At 51.1% G+C, this 23,991-nt stretch overlaps 2 protein-coding genes across 6 annotated transcripts; one reads left to right on the top strand and one right to left on the bottom strand.

Moving 5' to 3' along the window:
- Positions 1–44: 44 nt before the first annotated feature.
- On the top strand, positions 45–16,921 carry Yif1b (Yip1 interacting factor homolog B, membrane trafficking protein). 5 transcript variants are annotated; one of them, XM_059276402.1, is made up of 9 exons: positions 45–123; positions 6,441–6,632; positions 12,949–13,187; positions 13,266–13,370; positions 13,462–13,540; positions 13,652–13,709; positions 14,585–14,740; positions 14,814–14,907; positions 16,631–16,921. In XM_059276402.1, exons 2-9 carry the CDS (start codon positions 6,578–6,580, stop codon positions 16,784–16,786), a joined length of 942 nt encoding a protein of 313 aa, XP_059132385.1. In that variant the 5' UTR covers positions 45–123; positions 6,441–6,577; the 3' UTR covers positions 16,787–16,921. The 5 variants fall into 5 exon arrangements, with proteins under 5 accessions (XP_059132385.1, XP_059132394.1, XP_059132412.1 ...); XM_059276411.1 differs by lacking the exon at positions 45–123 and having other exon boundaries at positions 6,345–6,623; XM_059276429.1 differs by lacking the exons at positions 45–123; positions 6,441–6,632 and adding an exon at positions 6,643–6,749.
- C1H19orf33 (chromosome 1 C19orf33 homolog) lies at positions 16,909–17,695 on the bottom strand. The gene is made up of 4 exons (XM_059276439.1): positions 17,674–17,695; positions 17,437–17,549; positions 17,217–17,291; positions 16,909–17,080 (listed from the first exon to the last, which is right to left on the bottom strand). The coding sequence occupies exons 1-4, from the start codon at positions 17,693–17,695 to the stop codon at positions 16,988–16,990; spliced, it is 303 nt and encodes a 100-aa protein (XP_059132422.1). The 3' UTR covers positions 16,909–16,987.
- Between the last annotated feature and the right edge of the window lie 6,296 nt (positions 17,696–23,991).

The raw sequence follows: 23,991 nt of genomic DNA, 5'->3' as shown, positions 1-23,991 counted from the left end.
CTTTTAGTTCCGGGAGCTCCAGGCGGGCCACCGACGCCCCGAAGAGGAAGAGGAAAAGGGGGAGGAGCGGGGCTGGCGGAACGCCCTACTACTGGGAAACTGAGGCACGCCCAAACACCAGGTGTGAGTACAGGACCCGGGAGGGTGGAGCCCGACGCTCCCGGATCCGGGAGACCGACGGGGTGGGAAGGGTGGCGGCGGAGTTCTTCCCTGCCTGACGTTCCTTCCAACTCTGCTCCTTGGGGGAGTCGCAGCCTCTTAACTCAGAATTGAAGCTCTCCTCGGGAATGGGGGCTTCTACCTATAATGTTAGCACTGGGGAGGCCAAGGCAGGATTGCTGCGAGTTCCGGGCCAACACGGAGCAAAGTCAGACAGGCTTTTAGTGAGATCAGGCCTTACAGCACTTGCCTTAGCATCTCCAGTACTGTGCTGGGACTTTGCTGTGAGGCACTAGGATGTGGAAGAAGTTGTGGGGCAGATGTGGCGATGACTTGGGAACAGCTGACCAGGAGTCGGGGGAAACTGTTGGAAGGGACTGCATGACTGTGTCTCAAAAAACCGACAAACTAATAGATAGCTTTCGTGGTGGCTCACCCCTTTATTCCAGCACCCAAGAGGCAGGGGCAGAAGCAGGTATATCTCTATGAGTTCGAGGCCCGACTAGTCTACATAGTAAGTTTCAGGGCTCCATAATATGACCGTGTCTCAAAAACAAAACAAAACAAACAACACAAAACACAAAAAAGCAAAACAAAACAAAAACCCCAGAAGATTAAGGAATAAAGCTCTGGTGTGAGTGTGGTGGCTTGCAGACTGGACGATCACCACCTCTAGGCCAGCCTGGGCTAGCTAGTGAATATTTGTCTCAAAAAGGTGGAGTGGAATGGCTGGAGAGATGGCTAAGTGGTTAAGAGCATTAGCTGCTCTCGCAGAGGGGCCTGGGTTCGATCCATTCCCAGCATTCACATGGTAGCTAACAACTGTCTGTAACTCCAGTTCCAGGGGGCTCCAGGGGATCCAATGACCTCTTTTGGTCTCCTCAGACATCAGGCATTACTCATGGTGCACAGACATACATGCAGGCAAAACACCCATCCACACGGAAATAAATAAACTAACAGGCCAGGTGGTGCTGGCGCACGCCTTTAATCTCAGCACTCGGGAGGCAGAGGCAGGCAGATCTCTGTGAGTTCGAGGCCAGCCTGGCCTACAGAGTGAGATCCAGGACAGGCCCCAAAGCTGCACAGAAAAACCCTGTCTTGAAAAACCAAAATAAAATAAATAAATAAACTAACACGTATATTTATATATAAAGTCAGGAATATCTCCTAGGGACCCCTACCCTGATAGAGCCACCAGACCCAGGGGCTAAGATGTTCCTGTATACATTAAAAAAATTTTTTTAAGCTGGCCGTGGTGGCACACACTTTTAATCCCAGCACTCGGGAGGCAGAGGCATGTGGATCTCTGTGAGTTTGAGCCCGCCTGGTCTACAGAGCAAGATCCAGGAAAGGCTCCAAAGCTACACAGAGAAACCCTGTCTCGAAAAACAAAAAAAAAAAAAAAAGAAAGAAAGAAAATTTATTTTGATTTTTTTCAGAGCTGAGGACCGAACCCAGGGCCTTGAGCTTGCTAGGCAAGTGCTCTACCACTGAGCTAAATCCCTAACCCCACATTAAAAATTTTAAAGGTGGGGGAGCTGTGTGTAGGAAAATTCTGTCCCCAAAACAACAGCAACAACAAACCAGTAAGTAGCCTAGAGGGTAGCTCATGCCTTTAATCCCAGCACTTGGGAGGCCAGTGTGGGATACAGAGTGAGTTCTAGGTCAGCCAGTGCTACAGAGTGAGACATTGTCTTGAAAATAAATAAGTAGGTAAAATAAAAGAAGGGGTTCCTCCATTTTTCCCCCATGGATTCCCCTCAGACCTCTACAGCTTGAACTCAGAGCTCTCCTTCCAGCTGAATGGAGGGCAGACCAGAATCCTGCCCACAACCAGACCACAGCTCAGACACACTCTATTTATAAAACTGTGGTAATTCTTGGGACAGAGCCCAATTTGGGGCTCTGTCTATAGGAAGAGATGCTTGATAATAAAAACAGTAACAATAGCTACAGTGTTCCAGGCTCAAGTCAGGTCCTGTGTATGGTACACTTTTTAGTGAGTCCTCAACACTCCTAGAAGAGTCCCAATAAACACACGAGAAAACTAAGGCTTAAAACAGTGCAGGGACAAGCCAAATGGCTCAGTGGCTAAAAACACTCACCAACAAGCCTGAAGACCCGAGATCAGTCCCTGGGTTCACATGATGGAGGGGAGAACCGACTCCTGTAAGTCATCCTCTGTCTTCCACGGGCACCCGGGCACTCTCAATGCCCAAACTCACACACACATATACATGCACACGCATCGTACACAAACACACACAAAATGGAGTACAAGGCAGGAATGATGTGCATGTCTGTAATCTTAGGACTCAGGAGGCTGAAGAATTGGAAGTTCTAGGTCATCCTCAGGTACATAGGGAGTTCAATGTTGTGGAACAGAGTATTTGTTAACTATGTAAAGATGTGTTGCATTTGTTTGTGTTGCATAATAATTGTTTAACTATGTAAAGATGTGCTGCTGTTTCACCTTGTCTACCTAAGGTACCTGATTGGTTTAATAAAAAGCTGAATGGCAGCCGGGCAGTGGTGGCACACGCCTTTAATCCCAGCACTCGGGAGGCAGAGGCAGGTGGATCTCTGTGAGTTCGAGGACAGCCTGGACTACAGAGTAAGTTCCAGGAAAAGGCGCAAAGCTACACAGAGAAACCCTGTCTCAAACAAACAAACAAAAAAAGCTGAACGGCCAATAGCTAGGCAGAGGAGGGATGGGGGACTTATGGGCAGAGAGAAAAGGGGAGCCAGCCAGCCAACCAGGGCCCAGCCAGCCAGACACAGAGAAAGCAGGAAAGCTGGATGGACAGTACGTAGATGTCTGTAGAATGTATGTAGATGGACAGTAGCATATAGATTAATGGTAATGGGTTAGTTTAAGTTAAAGAAAAGAAGCTAGCTAGAAACAAGCCTAAGCTAAGGTCAAGCATTCATAATTAATAATAAGTCTCCATGTCATGATTTGGGGGCTGTGGCTGTTGGCCCAAGAAAGCCTGCTACAGTTCAAGAACAGCCTGGGTTGTGAGAGAGTCCTGTCACAAACAAACACACAAGGAAACCAAGTGCAGCCAAGCGTGGTGCTGCTCACTTGTAATCCCAGCAGTGAGGAGGGCGAGGCAGGAGAATTACAGAAGTTCCAGGACTGGCCTGGCAGTGACACACGCCTTTAATCCCAGCACTCAGGAGGAAGAGTCAGGCGGATCTTTGTGAGTTCGAGGCCAGCCTGGGCTACAGAGTGAGTTCCAGGAAAGGCACAAAGCTACATGAGAAACCCTGTCTTGAAAAAACAAAACAAAAAATAAAACAAAAAACAAAACAAAAAAAAGTTCCAGGTCTGGAGAGATGGCTCAGCAATTAAGAGCACTTGCTACTTTTGCAGAGGACCTGGCTTCAGTTCCTAGCACCACATGGCAGCTTACACCCAGAGGATCTGGCACCCTCTTCTTGCCACTGAGGGCACCAGGCACATATGTAGTACAAAGATATACATGCAGGCAAAATATCCATACACAGAAAATAAAAATAAATAATTTCTTAAAAAAATAAAGCAGAAAAGAACAGATATTGTTGGGTTCTCACCATTCATGTCACATGGCTTACGACTCTAACTCCAGTTCCAGGGGATCTAATGCCCTCTTCTGGACTCTGCAGGCACTGCACCCAGATGCGAATGCCCCCACATATTTACACACACAGCTGAAAAATAAAAATAAGAGCCGGGCAGTGGTGGTGCACACCTTTAATCCCAGCACTCGGGAGGCAGAGCCAGGCGGATCTCTGTGAGTTCGAGGCCAGCCTGGTCTCCAAAGCAAGTTCCAGGAAAGGCGCAAAGCTACACAGAGAAACCCTGTCTCGAAGGAAAAAAAAAAAAAAGAGGGGCTGGAGAGATGGCTCAGCGGTTAAGAGCACTGACTGCTCTTCCAGAGGACCCAGGTTCAATTCCCAGCACCCACATGGCAGCTCACAACTGTCTGTGATTCCATTTCCAGGGGACTCTCACACAGACACACACGCAGGCAAGACACCAATGCACATAAAATAAAAAATTTTAAAAAAGGAGTCTGTACTCATTGTGGACAGATATTTTCCAAGTATCCCTCCTATGTTTTTCATTTGTGGTGGTAGGGATAGAACTCAGGGCCCCATATACGCAGGGCAAGCAGTCTACCAACTGTGCTATAGGCCTAGCCTTCACGTCATTATTTCCTAAACAATACAGAAATACAACTATTTACATAGGACTTATCGTATCAGGGATCAATAACATAGAATGATTTAAGGGGCTGAGTAGTGGAGCTCTTGCTTAGCTCACATGGAATCCTAAGTTTGATATTCAGCACCTAAAAATGAAAAAAGTATTATATATAGACATATATATATATATACATATCACGTATATATAATGGTTTAAGGTATAAGGAAGGATTACACATGTTACATACAAATACTAGCCCCATCTGGCCCTGAACTTTTTTTTTTTTTTTTTTTTTTTTTTTTGGTTTTCCAGGACAGGGTTTCTCTGTGTAGCCCTGGCTGTCCTGGAACTCATTTTGTAGACCAGGATGGCCTCGAACGCACAGAGATCCACCTGCCTCTGCCTCCCAGTGCTGGGATTAAAGGCATGCGCCACCATGCCTGGCTAAGCACTGGCTGATCTTGAAGATGACCCATGATGGGCTGTAAACTCTTGATGCTGTGCCTCAGTATCTGGAGTGCCACACATCATGCAGTATTATACCTTGTTATTTTAGCTTTTTTTTTTTCTTAGAAGGGATTTTAAGTAGACCAGGCTAGCCTTGAACTCAATATATAGCCAAGGGTGGTCTTGAATTCCTGATCCTCCTGCTACCACATCCCAAGTGCTGGGGTTACAGGTTTGTGCCAACACATCTAATATATTCTATAAAGGACGTGAGCATTCGAGGTTTTTGCTGTAGGTAGGATCCTGTTATCAACCTTCAACAGACACCTGACTCTATTCACCAAAGAGACTCACAGCAAACCCAAAACATCAAGAGAAGATGAATCTAGACAGGATGAAGGAAGGGCTGAGGATGAGAAATGGGGTAGTGCCTAGGAGTCGGAAGTTAACACAGTGGCAAAACGGTGTGTCTCAACACTGCAACTGAGGCAGGGCTCCTCCCGAGAAGCCAAGTTCAGCAGAGGAAGGGGAGGCCACAATGACAGGGTCACTTGTGAACCACCTCCTCTGGAGTGCTATCACTTCAAAAAAGTCATTTCCTCCCATTTTTCTTTGCTTGAGATAAGTGGAGGAAAGAGGGCCAGCCCTTTTCTGTCTGTAATCCCTGGATTTGGACAGTAGAAGTAGGAAGGTCAGGAGTTCAAGGTCATTTTTAGTTTAGTGAGTTTGAAGTTAGACTGTGGGAGACTCTTTCTCAGAACAAAGAGGTGAGGACACATTAAGGAGGAGAGAAAAAGAACACCCAGGGACACAGAGAAGGAAGTTAGTCTTCAGGGCTCTCTGCTAGAAGGTGCACTTGTGTACATTCTGTATGCATTGTTTTTGGTGGACAAAAGTTTTGAAGGAAAAGATACCATGTGAGAACATTTTTATGGATTTCTGGGAAACTGCTTAAAGGAGCCTATGAAGAAAGATACACAGTACTTCTGCCCTAATATGGCTCTCGAGTGTCCCTTTTTCAATCTGTCTTGTTTGTTTATTAATTTTTGGTTTTTCGAAGACAGGGTTTCACTGTGTAACCCTGGCTGTCCTGGAACTCCCTCTGTAGACCAGGCTGGCCTCGAACTCATGGAGATCCGCCTGCCTCTGCCTCTGGAGTGCTGGGATTAAAGGTGTGCGCCACCACCGGCCCCATCTTTCTTCCTTTTTTTTTTTTTTTGAGACTAGAGCTCATTATGTTCGAAGCTCAAAGTGGCTTTGAACTCACGGCTTTACTTCAGCTTCCTCAGTACTGGAATACAGAAGTAATCCACTACTCTAAACTTCGTTCCTCACCCTCAATACTTTGGTAAGGAGTGCCGCTCTGGTGTAAATGGCCCTTACAACTGTGAGCATCATCCTTCACCCTTCTTCAGCTTCCCTGTGCTCTCCCCTAACCCACTCGAGAGCCGGCCTGGAAAGAACTACATTTCCCGTCGACCTCTGCGCTCTACACCAGGACCATCTTCCTTCCGGCCTGAAGCCTTCTACTCCTCGGGTCGTACCAGTTTCCGCCCCGCTGCCCCTCAGGTTCGGCCTCTCCCCTTACGTCCTGAGCTCCAGTTCCCTCCTCTTACGTAAGCCCCCGCCCACTCTACAGGCCTCCCCTAGAGGGCGTAGCTCTCCGCGCCATCGTGAGACCTATTGGCTCTTCCGCACCACTAGGGCGTGGCTACGGGACCCGGGCGGGTCCATTCCGAACAGCGGCTGAGGCGTTCGCGGTGGTGGCGTCGAAGCATGCACGCGGCAGGTTTGGCGGCGCCGGCGGGGACGCCCCGGCTGCGTAAGTGGCGTACGTGGCTGGCTGAGGAGATCGGGCGGGCGAGGGTGTGGCGGGGCCGTCGCGGCGGTTGGCGAGGTCACTCCAGGTCGGACGGAGGTCAAGAGATCCAGGACCTGGAGATTCTAGGTGTGCACAGCGCAGAGATGCCAAGTCCGGGTAGGGGGCGCATTGCGGGTAAATTCCTTTAAAAGAAAGCAAGTTGGAGTAGAATTTAGTGTGATGTTCAGAGAAACGCGACTTCCATTCATTTGCAGTCAGCGATTTGCCCTCCTGTGCTCCCCACTTCTCAGAGGCTCCCTAGTGCCCACGAGCCGTCACCCACGCTCCATAGTACTGCCGCCTGGGCACTCCGTGTGCGGACAGGGCCATATTTACACCCCATTGACGATCGGAACTAGTATTTATCGTCCTGTTAACCTCCTTTTCCCAGCTGCGGATTTGAATTCCTCTTTAAGTTCCTCTTGGGGTCTCGGTCTCTCTCTCTCTATGTGTGTGTGTGTATATATATATATATATAGTGTGTGTGTGTGTGTGTGTGTGTGTGTGTGTGTGTGTGTATGTATGTATGTCCTGTTTATTCTTCTAACATATCTTGCTCCAGTGAACCTTATGCCAGGCTGGAATTTGGGCACACACTAGTAACCACCAAAGCCCTGGTTCTTGCTTTCTTACAGCTAGAGTTCAGAAAGAAGACATCTAACTAGGAAGCAAATGTGTCAGTCAACAAGAGTAGTTGAGTAATAAGTAGAGAGTAATCTGGGATATACTAGGGCCTGAGGAGGATCTGTTTACCCCTTCACTCTAGCATCAGTGTCTGGCAGGCCGGTGATGCGTGATGCAGGGGGATCCAGCAGAGGCCAGCTAGCACTTGTTCCTGCCCACACGGAACTGCCAGTACAGAGCAGAGGTCAGGGACAGCCTGAAGCAATGGAGCTGCTGTGGCAGAAGCAAAGGGAGTGAGGTGCCGTGGTGCACACCTGTAACCCCAGCACTTGGGAGATGGAGGGAAGAAGATTATGGGTTCAAGGCCTGCCTGGGCAACATGGTGTGACTGTCTTTAAAGAAAAAGGTGGGGATGTCAGGAGTTAATTCTGAGAGATGGCTCCCGTTAAGAGTACTTGCCACCAAGCCTGACTACCTGAGATTGATCGATCACCTGGGCCACATGGTGGGAGGAGAGAACTGACTCCTAAAAGTTGTTTTCACACACACACACACACACACACACACACACACACACACACACACAGAGTTAAGAGAATTAGTTCTTTCTGAAAAGAATGCTGAGCAGATGGTGTTGTGGAGCGCACGGGCTGGGATGGAGCTGTGGAATTCACTTGTTCAGGATTGAAGTATCGATGCTTCCTTGGAGAGGCATACCTGATGATGAAAGCCTAGGGGATTCATGGAGGGAAAGGCTATGGAGTCCTGTGCCAGGAAAACAAACAGCTAAGTAGATACGGAAGAGGGGCAATAGGACCCTGGGCATTATGAGAGGGAATGAGTGAAGGAGGTCAGGAGAAGGGCACACTGAGCAGAGTCCTGAGTGTGACATTGGCAGGGTGAAGGGTGTTCCAGGACGATAGCGTTGCATGATGAAGCGGGGGTTTGTCAAAGTTGGGACCTGAGAGGAGGCCTTGGGGCTGGGGCCAGAGTGGCTGGCAGGGCTGTTTGAACTTGGTTCACAGCACAGTGCTCCCTGATCTCAGGCAAAAGATGAAAAGGTTTATGTTCATTTAAAAGGATCATGCAGGTGACATGGACAGGTACTTGTGAGGCAGAGGCAGGAGGATTACCTGTGAGTTCAAAGCCAGCCTGAGCTACAGGACGAGTCCCAGAAACAGCAAGAGCTACATAGTGAGACCTTGTCTTAAAAAAACCAAAAGAGCCAGGCGGTGGTGGCGCACACCTTTAATCCCAGCACTTGGGAGGCAGAGGCAGGCGGATCTTGGTGAGTTTGAGGCCAGCCTGGTCTACAGAGTGAACTCCAGGAAAGGCGCAAAGCTACACATAGAAACCCTGTCTCGAAAAACAAAACAAAACAAAACAAAACAAAAAGATGTGAGTATCACAGAGCAAGGACTGGTGATATAGGCCTATAATCCTCGCTGCTTGGGAGGCTGAAGCAGATCTCAAGTTCAAGGCCAGCCTGGCTTACATAGTTAGTTCCAAGTCAGCCTGGCCTAAAGAACTTAGACTCTGTTTTTTGCTTGTTTGTTTTGTTTTTTTTTTTCTACTGAGACAGGTAGCCCTGGCTAGCCTGGAACTCACTCCGTAGGCCAGGTTGGCCTCAAACTCACAGAGATCCACATGCCTCTGCCTCCTGAGTGCTGGGATTAAAGACATTCACCACCACACCCCAGGAAGACTTTAAAAGAAAATAAAAAGAGGGCCAGTGATGCAGCTAAGTGGTGGAACACCTGCGTAGCACGCACAAGGCCCTGGTTTCCAATGCTCCATACTTCAAAAGAAGTATCTAGCTGCCTACTGGAGACTCCTTCAGGGGGACTAAGAGTAGGCAAGGAGCCTGGCATAGTGGTACACAACTATAACCCCTCCACATGAGTTTGAAGGTAGCCTGAGCTACATAGCAAGGCCCTGACTCAAAACACTGGAAGGAAAAGGAAACAGAAGTTAGACAGGACCAAGTGAGATGCTTAAGTCCAATAGGCAGTGATAGGGACAAGGGGAGGGTAAGAGGCACTGTGTGAGAAGTAGGGACTGTTGGCTGGATGTCAGAGTGGCTGGGTGGGCAGAAAGGTGAAGCCTGGAGGTAGAAGACCTGAGGCTGGACCCAGAAGGCCTCAGATCAGCTGGAGATGGAGCTCAGATGCCAAAGGCACTGTGGATGTGAGGCTGATCGTGAGCAAGATTGCATTCAGTGAGGAGGAGAGGAGGGCAAGGGTGGAAAATTGGGTCACCCATTTCTGAGAGCTGGAAAGGACCCAACCCAGAGGAGGTCCAGGAAGGCAGGAGCATTGGCTGTCTTGTCTGCTGCTACGTCTACAGCAGGGGCTCATGACACAAGTCCTAGCCAGATGTTCCTGGGGTGGGCATGCGAGGTGAGTCAGTGGTTAGAGGTTGCCACCACCTGGGTGGACGGCACCAAATGCTTAGTTAGAAAGGAGTGGAAGAGTGAGCTGGGCCTGAGGTATAGTCCTATTGTCCTAGGTACTTGGAAGGTTGAGGCAGAAGGCACTTGAGTTCAAGGCCAACCTGGGCCAGCTACACAGTAAGACCCCGTTTTTAAAAAGGTGAGGGAGGGCTGGGAAGATGACTCAGTCAAGGGCACCTTGCTCAGGTGTAAGGACTTGAGTCCCTGGCACCCACGTAAATAGGTGGGCATGGCAGTACTTGCTGTGATCCCAGCCCTGCGGAGGCCAAGACAGGATTCCTAGGGCTTGTCCAGCTCGCATAGCCAGATCAGTGAGCTCCAGGTTCAGTGAGCGATCCTGGCTCAAAATATAAGGTGGAGAGGATCTGAGAGACAACTAGTGTTGACCTCTGGCCTCTGCACACACATGCACCCTGAGTGCACACACATGCACCCTGAGTGCACACACAAACATATACACCCGGGGTTGGAGAGACGGCTCATCAGTGAAGAGTGTCTGTGGCTCTTTCAGGACCTGGTTCTGTTCCTAGCACTCCCATGGTAGTTCAACAGCAGTCAAAACTCATCCACATTAAATAAATAAATCTCTCAAAACAAAAGATAACACGTTTATATAATCCCCCTGCCTCAGCCTCCTGAGTGCTGGGATTGCAGATGTTAGCCACCATGCCCAGCTGGAAGTTTATGGGAGTATCATGCGGCAGTTTGATAGACCACAGAGGAGACAGTTGAAGGGCAGGTTCACTCATGGTCCGATTGCTCCTCCTGGTCTTGCAGTCTTATGTACTTAGTTCTCTGTGCCACAGCAGTGCTAGCCTGCTCAACAGTCAGGATCTGGAGCCCTGGGGCTAGCCCCATCTCCCCAGACAATGCCTCCCACCCCTGCTTAGACCAGTCTTGAGAAGGAGGGGATTCCTCCACTTCCTCTCCACACCCCAACCCAGCACAGCTTCAGCTTCATGTCCTGCCCCCCCCCCCCACTCTGTAAAAAACGGCCACTTTCAATATCCCCACCCCCAGCAATGGCCTCCCTGCTCTCTAGCCTGGCCCACTCAGCAGCCGCTACTCTTCCAATGGTTTCCTGCCCCCACAAAGTCAGATGGAACTTTCACCAATTATCTTGGGGTTTTGTTTTTGTTTTATGCCATGCTGGGGAACTGAACCCTGTGTCTTGGAGCGCAGTACCTGGAATATGCTTGGTTAGCACTCTACCAGTTTTTTCAGTGGGGAAGGAGAAGGGTGTGCTTGTTTGTGTGTGGATGTGCCTGTATGTGGATGCTAGAGGTCAGCCTTGGGTTTCAGTCTTCAGATACTAGCTACCTAGGGCTTGGTTTTGTTGTTTAAAATATTATATATATATATATATGGTGTGTGTGTGTGTGTGTGTGTGTGTAGGCTAGGAGCAGTGTTCCCTTCCCTGGAGGTGACTTTACAGGTGGTCGTGGGTGCTGGGAATTGAACCCGGGTCCTCTGGAAGAGCAGCAAGCATTCTCCATAGCAGAGTCATTTTCCCAGCCCCTCCACCTTGTTCCCTCGTTTGTTGCTTTGGGGTTGTTTTGTCTTCTGAGACTGGAGTGCTGGCAGCCTGCATGTAGTCTTCCTGGTTGTCCTAGAGTTCCATCTGTAGACCCGGCTGGCCTCGAAATCAGAGATCCCGGAGTACTGGGATTAAAGACGTGCAGTACCATGCCTGGCTGAGCAAGCTCTTGAAAGGGAGCACTGTCTTGTACTATCTGAGTGACTTTGAACCTCAGCTGCTGCTTCTTTTTTTTAATTTCATGTGGTGTTTTTGCCTGCATGTATGTCCATATGAGGGTGTCAGATCCCCTGGAACTGGAGTTACTACAGACAATTGTGAGCTGCCATGTGGATGCTGAGAATTGAACCCAGGTCCTCTTTGGAAGAGTAGCCAGTGCTCCTAACCACTGAGCCATCTCTCCAGCCCTAAACCTCAGTTTTTTTTGGTCTGGTTTTTCTCCTCTATAAAATGTGGACAATAGGGGCTGGAGAGATGGCTCAGAGGTTAAGAGCACTGACTGCTCTTCCAGAGGTCCTGAGTTCAATTCCCAGCAACCACATGGCGGCTCACAACCATCTACAATGAGATATGGCGCCCTCTTCTGGCCTACAGGGATACATGCAGACAGAACACTATATATAATAAACTAATAAGTCTTTTAAATAAAATAAAACGTGGACAATAGTATTCTGCCTTGAGAAGCCCATAGCCTCCCCTGGGTACATCTTACTTTCTGTGATTCTTCGAGAAGCTCACACCATGCTCTCAGTGTGTCTTTTTTTTTTTTGAGAGCCTCTCTTAACCCTTGTGCTTAAGCCTATATTGGAATATCTTTATTAAATCCCAACTCTTGTCTTACTAAAAATACGTTTTAAGTGCTAACAGCACCAATTGAGTCAGGCTGGTTGTGAGTGGATGAGCGGAGCTATCGTGTTGTACACGCGGTGTGGGGTCGGTGCTCCCTCAGGGTTCAATGGTCATAGCACTTACGAGCCACTCTTGGCTGCACACCGAGGCTGGGCTTTGGTTCTAGCCGTGTGCCTGGCTGGGCGTTACTTTCCATGTGTCCGATAGGGCGAGTGCACAACCTAAGCCTGTTCGAGGAGCTGGGTGAGTCCGCTGTGAACAAGGTGCTGTTCGCACCCTGGGGTGCGGGTCCTTCCAGTGAACAAAAGGAACAGGTCACCTGCAGCTGCTGCTCAGTGGAGGAGGGATTGGTGGGTGCTGCCGAGAGAGGTACACTCTCTGCAGCAGGACCTTGGGGAAGAGAGGAGAGAGCCACGAAAGTGTGAGGGAGAATGTTCCAGGCTGAGGCAGGGCTAGAAGAGAGGCCCTGAGCTGAGTCTGTGCCCAGTGTGTCAGGGAACACTGAGAAGCCCAGCGGGGCAGACTAGGGAAGACGGTGTGGGTGGAGTAGGAAGAGGGCCCTGTTTGTAATGGTGGCACAGGACTGTGTACCAGGACCACGGAGCTCACCATCACCACCCTCATCCTGTGTCTAGATAGGTGAAACACGAGGGGTGAATGGGGGGTGGGTAAGGAAAAGATGGATGATGGACAGAGGAACTGATGATGGCAGCCCATCTGGCATCATAGCCAGGGCTATTTTGGTGACCCTTGTCCCAGCTGTGGCTGGAGCAGGAGGTGGAACCTGTGCAAAATGAATGAGCTCCCTCCATTTTCTTCCGCAGCCTCAAAGCGGAGGGTCCCGGTATCCCAACCAGGCATGGCTGATCCCCACCAGTTTTTCGACGATACGAGTTCCACCCCGAGTCGGGGCTATGGAGCCCAGCCGTCACCTGGTGGTCTGGGTTACCCCTCCCCTTCCTCCTCTCCTGAGACAGCCTTCTTGGCTAACCCCATGTCCAACATGGCGATGGCCTACGGGAGCAGCCTGGCCGCTCAGGGCAAGGAGCTGGTGGACAAGAATGTGAGTAGACCTGGCTGGTGGGCTGTGGGCAGGGGCCACAGGGCCTCAGGCTTGAGCTTTGCCTCCTCCCCTCCCCAGATCGACCGCTTCATCCCCGTCACCAAGCTGAAGTATTACTTCGCTGTGGACACCGTGTACGTGGGCAGGAAGCTGGGCCTGCTCGTCTTTCCCTACCTACACCAGGTCAGCACCTCCCGCTCACTCTGCGCCTGCCCGGAAGCAGGGTGGGGGACCTCAGCCTGGGGTCCTGCCACTCCCCCAACTCTCTCCACAGGACTGGGAGGTACAATACCAGCAGGACACCCCAGTGGCCCCCCGCTTTGACATCAATGCTCCAGACCTCTACATTCCAGGTTGCACCCTCCCACCACTGCCTGGGCGTGTCTGGGACAGATGTGTGGGTGCCTGGGGGGCCAAGGAGGGCTTCTCCTCCTCTGACAAGTGTCTGTGTCTGCCTTTCACAGCCATGGCTTTCATCACCTACATCCTGGTAGCCGGCCTTGCACTGGGAACCCAGGACAGGTAAGGATCCTGGAGCAGGGGAGTGGGTGGGGATGGTCTCTCCTGTCTTAGAACCTTGCTACTACTTGGTTGAGACAGTCGTCACCTCAATGACATCCTTCACCCACCCACATGAAGCCCATCAGACCCTTTTGTGCTGGGTGACCTTCTAAATCCACCCTTCCTTCCTTGTGGCCTCCACCCACAGATCTGCCCTTATGTTCACAGTCCTCTAGGTGAGCTGCTCCCCACCATCACCCCGTGTACTCTTGCTCTAGTAGCATCTGAAAGGTATAGTCTGAGAGGTGATCCTGGCCCGCCCCCCCCTATTCCGTCCACCTGTAAGCCCCTGATCCTTCCCACCTCCTTGCTCACCCTGCCCTGCTGGGGCTGCCTCAGGGCCCTTGTACATCCAGTTGGTACCTTGATTCAGGGATGTGCTCTTCCCCTACATGTGCCCAGCACCTGCTCATTCACTGTGGTTCCCATCCTATGTCACTTCCTAACGTCCAGGCTGAGTCAGGCCCCACCCCTCAAGCACAGCTGCCCGTTCCTTCCCTTCTGTGGCCCTGAAAACAAGTGTCAGCAGGAACAGTGGGTTCACTGCTAAGGCTTCAGGGCAGAGACCAAGGCCCTACCCCACCAGCTCCTGACTCTTTAGGCTTCAGCCCCTCTGTCCCTTCTTTAAGGAGGAGCCCTCCTGGTACCCCTCACAGGGCTCAGCGGCCCTCCATTCAAGCCCTGACTCAAGTGTCACTGTCTGGGTACAGACCCGCATCCTTGTTGGTCCCTGCTCCATCTCCAGGGGCCCTCGACACAGGGCTGCCCCAGGTGATGTTCAGAGGGTGTCTACGTTACCAGCCCCGTGACAGAGCAAGTGTTGTCACTTCTGGCAGGTTCTCCCCAGACCTCCTGGGACTGCAGGCGAGCTCGGCACTGGCCTGGCTGACCCTGGAGGTTGTAGCCATCCTGCTCAGTCTCTACCTGGTCACTGTCAACACCGACCTCACCACCATTGACCTGGTGGCCTTCTTGGGCTACAAATATGTCGGGTGAGTGCTCCTACCCTGCCTGCCAGCCCCAGACCTTGGCCTCTTCTTCATCCGCTTTCTCCTTCACTCTCAGGATGATTGGTGGGGTCCTCATGGGTCTGCTCTTTGGAAAGATTGGCTACTACCTCATGCTTGGCTGGTGCTGTGTGTCCATCTTTGTGTTCATGGTAAGTGGGGCTTGGGGTGGGAAAGACAGAGACCACAGGCCTCCTGGACAAACTTGGGGAGGTCTTTAGAGCACCCAAGTACACAGAATTTAGATCAGTCATATTGCTGAACTGGGAGGGCTTAGAGTGCCCCAAACCTGGAGACTAGGAGCCCTCCTGGAAGAGGGGTCTCCTGTATGGGTCCTCTGGGAAGGGCCAGAACCAGTCAGGTGCCGGGGGCCAGGGTTGCCCAGTACAGAGGCTCTAGGTTCGGTGCTCACCCTCACTTCTGTTCCTATATCCTGGGCTCTCTGCCAATACGCCCCTGCAAGGAGGCTGAGTCCTTCCAGTACTGACTGAGGGCAGTAGGGACCGCCATGCTTAGGTTGGCCCCTCGCTGTACTCAGGGTGAGTCATTTCCTCAACTTAAGCTTTTGTCTCTTCTGTAAAATGGGGTGCCTCGTGACTGTACCTCAGGGTCTTGGGAGGATTTAGACCCAGCATGAATGAGAAGCAGAGGGCAAACACTGGGATTGTCGGGTAAATCTGACCCACAAGCCAAAGTCTTGTCATCATTTAAAAGTTCGAGGAGCTGGGGGATGGCTCCAGCAGTAAAGAAGACCTGAGTTAAATCCTTAGACTCCACATAAAAAAAAAAGAGCTGGGCAGTGGTGGTGCACGCCTTTAATCCCAGCACTCAGGAGGCAGAGGCAGGCGGATCTGAGTTTAAGGCCAGCCTGGTCTACAGAGCAAGTTCTGGGACAGCCAGGGCCACACAGAGAAGCCCTGTGTCAAAAAAGCCAAAGAGGAGGGAAAGCCAGGAGTAGAGGTGAACCCTCATAATCTCAGGGCTGCAGATGTGAAGACAGGTAGGTCCCTGGGGCTCACTGATCTGCCAGCCTGGCCTACTTGGTAAATGCCTGGTTAATGAGAGACCCTGTCTGGAGAAAAGAAAAAGGGTAGACACCCAAGGGTGTCCTGTAGCCGCCACAAGTATGTATGTACACGCACATGCACATCCAAAACCTGAGCATTCGGGGGCCTGTGAGATGTCTAAGCAGGGAAAGGGTCCTTGCTGACAACTTGAGTTCTACCCCTGGTACCCAGAGTGGAAGAAGAGCACTGACTCCCACAAGTTGTGCCAACTTCCGTACCAGGGCTCCAGTGCCCCAACCCCACAAAACAAATACATAAATTAAAAAAAAAAAGCCGAGTGTGGCTCAGGGCTGTAATTCCAGCACTGAGAAGATCGAGGCAAGTGGATCGCCACAAGTTTGTCGCCAACTTTGTCTACATAGAGTTCGAGGCCAGCCAGGACTATGTATCAAGATCCTGCCCTCTACCACCCTCAAAAAGAGAACGCACCTAAGCATGAGCAAAAAGAAAAGAGCTCTTCCAGCTTGTCTGAAAACGTGTCTTCTGGGGCTGGGGGTGTTATGCAGTGGTAGGGCAGTGACCTAGCATGGGTGGGGACCTGCCTTGCATGAGGGAAGGCACTGTCTCCTGGTAGGCGGAAGCTGCTAGGCCACGCCCTTCAGGTCGGATCTACAGTCCTGCTGCTCACCCTAACTACATCCTACAGAACCTCACCTGGCCTTTGCTTCTGGAGCCCACAGTGGTTTGCTCACAGGCCTGGCGAAGTAGCAACTCAGCAGAGCCTTCCAGGAGAGCAAGCTGGAGGCCGCAGAGGGGCAGGGACCCCCACACTGACCCATTTCCCCCCATCTTCCCCCGTGGTACACAGATCCGGACACTGCGGCTGAAGATCCTGGCCCAGGCGGCGGCCGAAGGGGTACCGGTGCGCGGGGCGCGGAACCAGCTGCGCATGTACCTGACCATGGCGGTGGCGGCCGCGCAGCCGCTGCTCATGTACTGGCTCACCTTCCACCTGGTACGATGAGCGGCCAGCCTCGCCTTCCGCTGCCACATTCATCTCAGCCGACCCGGGCCCGTCTCCAGGCCCGTGCCCCTCCCTCCCAGCCAAGGTGCTCTTGTCGCCAGCTGCACACCCGCAACAATAAACCTGATGGGCTCAGCACGGCCTCCGCTCCTGACCGGCAGGGGGCGCTTGGGAGCGGGGCGGGCTGCAAGCTTTAATAGGTTAGTGGGGGGCCGCCTTCTTTTTCTTCTCCTTCTTCACCTTGGGTTTCTTGGCCTTGTCCGAGGAAGGTTCATGCTTCTTGGTGGCGTGCTTCTGAGGGCCGAGGGCGGTGGGCGGGAGAAAGAAGAGGGCCCGGTTGGGAGCGGAACTGGACCTGCCCCACCCACCGCAACAAGGGTCCTAAGCTGACCCTGACCAGGGTCATGCAGGGAGAGGGGCAACCTCTTACCTTTCCCTCCCCCTCTGAGTCGCTGGAGCTGCTGCTGCTGCTGCTGCTGGAGGCAGAGGAGCTGCCGGAGCCATGCTAGATGGGGTGGGGGGTGACAGTAAGGGGGTGAGGCAGCTCCCAACCCAAGCTGAGCGGCTGAGGTGTGGCCGAACACCCAGGACAGAAGCCAGTCCCCATCCTGGGCCCTCGAGTCGCGATGCCCGGTGGTAAGGTGACTTACCCTTGGCTTGTGAGCAGCGCCTGCCTCTGGTCGGCCCGGAGCTTTAGGGGGACAGTGCTTGGGGTTTCCCACTTGACCTGTCCCCTCTGGCTTCTTAGAACCAGGGCCCAGGGCTGCAGAGGAAAGAAAAGTTAGATGGTTGTGCAGGCAGCTGAGAGAGTCCCTTCGGTGGGAGTCCCTGGATTTGAGTCCGGCCCCCACCTCGCACCGCAAATCCACCACTCCGGGGAGCATTACCTGCGGACAGGTCGAAATCCATGGCGATGATCGCTGTCTGGAAGGTCAGAAGGCTTAGGCAGTGCCTGGGGCAGGGGGTGGGGCCGCGCGGCCTGCCCCCCTCAGGAATTCTGCGAAGCCCCACCCTCCGGACCTTTGCACCCCTCAACTCAGGCCCTGACTCACTCATTGCACTGCCGCTCCCAGCCCCACCCAGACTTCCCTCTGTGGGAAATGGGGGTGGGGGTGGCTGTGGGTTCTGGGGAAAGGGTTGCGGCCTGTCTTTCCATGTACACTGAACAAAGTTAAAGACCATCCTGGGAGCGGGGGAGCTCGGGTTCCTGGCCCCTCTGGCCTGAGAAAAGTAGTGTCAGGGATTTGGATCCCAAACTAGTGCAGCTTGGTGGCAGCTGGAAGGAAGAAGGGCCTCAGCAAAGTTGCACCCTGGGGTGATGGTGGAAGACAAGGCAGATGGGTGAAATTCCTAGACTGGTGCCTGGCAGAGTAAGTGCTTGTGAAATGTGTTGTTTTGATAAAGGCAGGTGTCTTAATTGGGGTTGTTAAAACAAACACAGCAGGTAAGTGGCTTGAACAGTAATTTACCTTATAGTTGTCGAGGCTGAGAGCTTGGAGCCAGGCAAGAACAGAGACAGACCCCTAGTATGGAGATGGCCTGCATCCTGCCAATTTGTCTTGGTTTTTCTTATGTCTGGATGCAGGCTCTCTTCCTAATGGCTCTAATCCCAATGGGGAGTTTCACTCTCAAGATCCTATTACTTTCAACAGTACCTCCTCAAAACCATCACATTTAGGACTGGGCTTCACCATCTAACGTTTTTGATCACAAGCATTAGCTCCAAGCTAGGCACAGTGATGCAGGACTGTAATTCCATTCTTCAGGAGACCTCAGGAGGATTTAAAGTTCTGCTATAGCTTGGGCTACATAGCATGACACAGTGTCATGGCACATACCTTTAATTCTAGCACTCGGGAGGCAGAGGCAGGCAGATATCTGAGATCGAGGCCAGCCTGGTCTACAGAGCGAGATCCAGGATAACCAGAGCTACAACCAGGGCTCTACCTGTCTCAAAAAAATGAGGCTGGTGAGGTGGCCCATTGGGTAAAGACACTTGCCAGGGCTAATGAGCCGAGTTCAATCGCTAAGACCCACATGGAGGAGAGAACTAGCTTCTGCAAGTTGTCTTTGGACCTCCACAGGTGCACATCCGGGCACATGCACACAAAATGAGATAACTATAATAGAAAAATATTAAAAACAAAACGCCTACTCTTATCTGCAGAAGCGAGCCTCTGGGCAGGATCTTAAGAAGCACGTGCCGCTCCAGATGCCTGCTTCAGTGTCATTTTGCAGAAATGCCTGCCCTAGTTGCTGCAGGCCCCGTCATTCCAGCACAAGTTTGGTGCTTATCATTATCTGGAATACTTGTTTTTTCTTGTTTTTATGAGACAGTGTTTCTCTGCGTAATACAGGCCTGGTTGTCCTGGAACTTTTCTGTAGACTAGGCTGTCCTTGAACTCACAGAGATCCACCTGCCTCTGCTGCCCCAGTGCTGGGATGAAAGGTGTGTCACTATGCCCCGCCTCTGAAATACTTTTTAAAAAGATTTTAAAAATTTTATACATGTGTGAATGCTTACATGTGTGTGTGCCGGTATCTGTAGAGACCAGAAGAGGGTTGCCATCCCTTGGAACTGGAGTTACAAGTGTTTTTGAGCCACCGTGGGTGCTAGAAACCAAACCACACTCTTCTGCAGGAATAGTAAATGCTCTTCACCACCTCCCCTCTTTAAAATTTAAATTCTTATGTATATAGCTGTTTTGTCTATGCATGCCTGGTGCCTGAAGAGGTCAGAAGACAGTGTCAGATCCCCTGGAGCTGGAGTTACAGTTGTGAACCACCATGTGGGTGCTGAGATTCGAACTCATGGCCTCTGGAAAAGCAGCCAGTGCTCTTCACCATTTAGCCATCCCTCTAGTTCCCCCCCTCCCCTTTTGAGACAGGGGTCTCATGTAGACCTATCTGGCCTGGAAACTCATATAACCAAAACTTGTGTTAACATAAGTGGACTCTGTATCCAAAACCTAATACCCATTCCACCCCCAGGAATAAAAGCTGAGGAATACAGTAGAGCAGAGGAGCACTAAGTGTGTGGTGTGCTAGGCAGAGGGTAGATTTCCAAGTGGAACCCTCACTGGAGCTGTGGTTGGTTGCCTGTTGTTGTGAGGCTGGGTTTCCAACAGTGGGGACTGGCTTCAGGCTTGCTGTGTGACTGAGGTGATCCTGAGTGGAGGCAACACAGGGGCCAGCCTCTGTTGTGCAGTTTCAAGACTACAAACAAGGCCTGCCTGGACTACAGAGTATGTTCCTGGCCAGTCTGTACACCTTGGGGAGACCCTGATGGTGGTGGCTGGGGGTTATCTCAAGGGTTGATCACTTGCCTACCATCCAAGCGGTCCTAGGTTAAATCCTCAATAAAAATAACAGTCTTATAGATAGAAGTAAATGGGGCCAGGCATGGTAACACAGGCAGAGGCAGGTGGATCTCTGAATTCGAGGCCAGCCTGGTCTACAGAGCAAGTTCCAGGACAGCTGGCCCACACAGACACACAGAGAAACTGTCTCAAAAACACATGAAAAAAAAAAAAGATAAAAGTAAATGAAGATAGGAAGGGTGTTGTACACACAAGGTTCAGAGGTTCAAAGGCCTTGAGGCAGGAATGATGTCCAAGCATCTTTAAGGAAGTCAGAGTGGGAAGATAAGAGAGGCCGATTAGGAGGGAGGGTGGGGACCTTTGGCCTGTGTCAAGGGGGTGAGGGTGGTGTGAGCAATGATGGCTGAGGTCACGCTCATGAAGGTTAGGAGGGAAAGTCTGTCCAGGCAGAAGACAAATTCCGTGAGGGTGGAGACCCTGCCTGCCTTGCTCCTCACCCAGACATGTGACTCACAGTGGTGACGCCTGACGGTTTACCTGACTGGGGAGTGCCCACAGGTACACCTCAATTAGCCCCCACTAAGCACTCTGGACCTGTTTTCTCTTGTGCAAAGGTGAACAAGTGGCCTGTAAGTCAAGCACTGGAAAAGGAGGGTGGTGGGGGATTACTAATTAGAGGTCAGTCTGAGCTACATAGTGAGACCTGTCTGAAAACACCAGTGAGGGGCTGGAGACATGGCTTAGCGGTCAAGAGCACTTGTCCTTGCAGAAGACCCAGGTTCAATTGCTAGCACTCACATGGTGTTTTGAAACTGTGTATAACTGTGACACACTTCCTCCATAAGGCCATACCCACTCCAACAAAGCCACACCTCTCCATTCTCACCTGGAGAAGGGCATCCTCGGGGGCTCACTCGAACCCTGGGATTTTGTTATTTCAATTCACAAATATGTTTCTGGTCAACAATTAAGAGTAGGCAGGGAAGGCAAGATGCTGAGGGACCCAGTTGTTGGACAGCTATATGCCTGAGGTCCCTCCTACGTGCTTGAGGTCACGTTTGACTGGAAAAGTGAGTATGAGGAGGGCTGGTTTAGTCTCTCCTGGAGTTTCCATGAACAGAGGCCCAGCTCCTATAAACAACATTATCCCCATTCAGCCACATCCAGGCAGCTGGATGGACTCACACACGTAGAGACCGTTTTCTTTTTCACCAGACTGAAGCACTGTACTGGCCTGTGACTACCATAAACAGCGGTGGCCCCTGAGACACTGATCAGCAAATCTGGGAATGTGCTAAGGGGCCAAGCTGGGCTTCCACTCAGTTACCAGTCCAGAACTTATTTCATTCTGCTTCTAAGTTAACATCCTAGCTGTTAATATCTAGATGCTGGGCCAGAAACTGACATCAGTGTCTTTGCTCACAGAACCCCAGAAGACATACATGCCCATACAGTGGGTTATGACAGGAGGAACATAAATAGGTGAGGGTATAGCTAAATGGCCCGTCAATTGCCTCACATTAACAAAGGGGTGTTAGCCGGGCGGTGGTGGCGCACGCCTTTAATCCCAGCACTCGGGAGGCAGAGCCAGGCGGATCTCTGTGAGTTCGAGGCCAGCCTGGGCTACCAAGTGAGTCCCAGGAAAGGCGCAAAGCTACACAGAGAAACCCTGTCTCGAAAAACCAAAAAAAAAAAAAAACCAACAAAAAACAAAGGGGTGTTATAAAGCTTGGAAAACCTTCAGACAGCTTTATATCTGAGATCTCCCCTGCTCCCTAAACATGTGAGATGCAAACACAACCCTGAGGAATGACCTCCATAGTGCTCAGGATCACCTGGTCTTGAACTTTGAAGCCCTAGGGTCTTGGGTTCCTGGACCAGGAATGGTATGTTCCCATTCTAGGAATGGCTTAAACAGCTTCCTCTTCTAGTGCCAGCTGATCACCACAGAGCGTTTGTGGAGTTTGATGCAAGTACAAGTTTTGCAAACTTCCGGGGAGCAGAGACCCACGTAGGTGGACTCTGCTGGCAGTCCAGTTCCCAGCCCTAAACCATGTGGGCTTCTACAGAGTATGTGGCTCCACTCAACACTTTGATCAATCCAACCAATAGAGGGCAACTCCTTCACCTTGTTTCATCCCCAGGCAACAAAGTGAGGCATCCTCAGTGCACCACCCTGAGCCTCAGGCCAGGGAAGGAAGAGCACATCTTACAAACTCGATGTATCTAGGGCTCTATCATCCATTGGACCCACAAAGATGGACCAGACTGACCTGTGACCTTTAGGGTTACTGTCAATCACTATCAGGGCCAAAATGGCAACTGGCCCAGTACTTAAATAGACATTAAGACACATAGGGCATTTGGCTCGAGCCATTAATAAACTTGACATGGTCTCTGGGGGATGGTGTGTGTGTGTGTGTGTGTGTGTGTGTGTGTTCTATCATCCTAGCTGGAGCAAGATGTGTGTGTCCACATGGGATGAGTCCATGTCCAGGACCTGCACCAACAGCATCAGGCACCGGACAGAGCAGGCTTCAATGCTGACAATGGTTTACTTTTCCATTTAAATCTTATGTGTATGGGTTTTCTGCTTGCATGCATGTCATCAATTGTGTGCCTGGTGCCCCAAAGACCTGAAGAGGGTGTTAGACCCCCTGGAACTGGAATAACAGATGGTTCAGAGCCACCATGTGGTTGCTGGGAATTGAAATCAGGTCCTTTGCAAGAGCTCCTGCTCCAATGTTGTCTTTGAGACAGGGTATCATTGTATAGCCCAGGTTCGCCTTGCTTCTGAGTCCCGGAATTACAGGGGTGCACCACCACCTCCAGGCCAGAATCTCTTAAAAGTGTCCATATGCCAGAGAAGCAAGGACTGTGGTTACTTCCAGGAGGGTGGTCCAAGAGATGCCAGTCTGCCAGGAACATGCCTCAGGACCTGTGTGGAGGATAAGGAGTTTCCCAAGAGTCCAGAGAGGAGAGGAAGCCCACAGGGAGGCAAGGCAGCAGGGCAAGGCAGGCCTCACTTGGAGCCCCATTCAGCCAGTGCTGTGTTAGATCAACACAATGACCATACGACATTTGACAGAAGTCTGGCCAGGGCTCTAGTTAGCTGCCCTGTGGCCACCTTCAAAGTAGAAGAATGCTGAACCACAAAGGGGGCAATCACAGGGCCAAAGGGTGCTTTCCACCCAACTACCAGAGTTCAATCCCTGGACCCACCCACATGGCGGAGATAACTGATTCCTTTGTCTTCTGACCTCTACACACAGACTGTGACACACACATAAATGTAATAATAATAAAAAAAAGAACAGGATTATTACTGAACCAATATAGTCTTAATAAAACCAAGACTAGGGGCTGGAGGGAGGGCTCAGCAGTTAAGAGCACTGACTGTCCTTCCAGAAGACCCAGGTTCAACTCCTAGCCACCACATGGCCACTAACAACTGTCTGTAACTCCAGGACCTGACACCCTCACACAGACATACATGCAGGCAAAACACCACTGCACATAAAATAAAAAATAAGTTATTAAAACAAAAACAAGACTAGCTGGGAGTGGTGGTGCAAACCTTTAGTCTCAGCACTTGGGAGGCAGAGGCTGTCAGATCTCTTGAGTTCAAGGCCAGCAGGACAGCTTGGTCTACACAGAGAAACCCTGTCTCAAAAAACCAAAAAGAACCAAGACTACCCCCTTTTCACTATGATCTTGATAGGCTGCATCTTAGTCCAGACGGCCCACACTCTCCAAGGTGGTTTGAATGAGAATGGCCCCCTTAGGCTCATAGGGAGTGGCACTATTAGGAGGTGTGGCTTTGTTAGAGTGGGTGTGGCCTTGTTGGAGGAAGTGTGTCACTGGGGATGGGCTCTGAGGTTTCAG

Source organism: Peromyscus eremicus, chromosome 1 (assembly GCF_949786415.1).
Source record: "Peromyscus eremicus chromosome 1, PerEre_H2_v1, whole genome shotgun sequence".
NCBI classification, from domain to species: domain Eukaryota; kingdom Metazoa; phylum Chordata; class Mammalia; order Rodentia; family Cricetidae; genus Peromyscus; species Peromyscus eremicus.
The sequence above is the reverse complement of the archived record's forward strand: the minus strand, read 5'-3'. Positions and strand labels throughout refer to the sequence as shown.

Bases quoted from the DNA above. Each gene is read 5' to 3' on its own strand.
- Yif1b (XM_059276402.1), top strand. From the start codon at position 6,578: ATGCACGCGGCAGGTTTGGCGGCGCCGGCGGGGACGCCCCGGCTGCGT. The intron at 13,541-13,651 runs GTTGCACCCTCC...TGCCTTTCACAG, and splicing joins TCCAGACCTCTACATTCCAG to CCATGGCTTTCATCACCTAC. The intron at 13,710-14,584 runs GTAAGGATCCTG...CACTTCTGGCAG, and splicing joins GCACTGGGAACCCAGGACAG to GTTCTCCCCAGACCTCCTGG.
- C1H19orf33 (XM_059276439.1), bottom strand. From the start codon at position 17,695: ATGGATTTCGACCTGTCCGCAG. The intron at 17,292-17,436 runs GTAAGTCACCTT...CACCCCATCTAG, and splicing joins GCGCTGCTCACAAGCCAAGG to CATGGCTCCGGCAGCTCCTC. The intron at 17,081-17,216 runs GTAAGAGGTTGC...CTCGGCCCTCAG, and splicing joins ACTCAGAGGGGGAGGGAAAG to AAGCACGCCACCAAGAAGCA.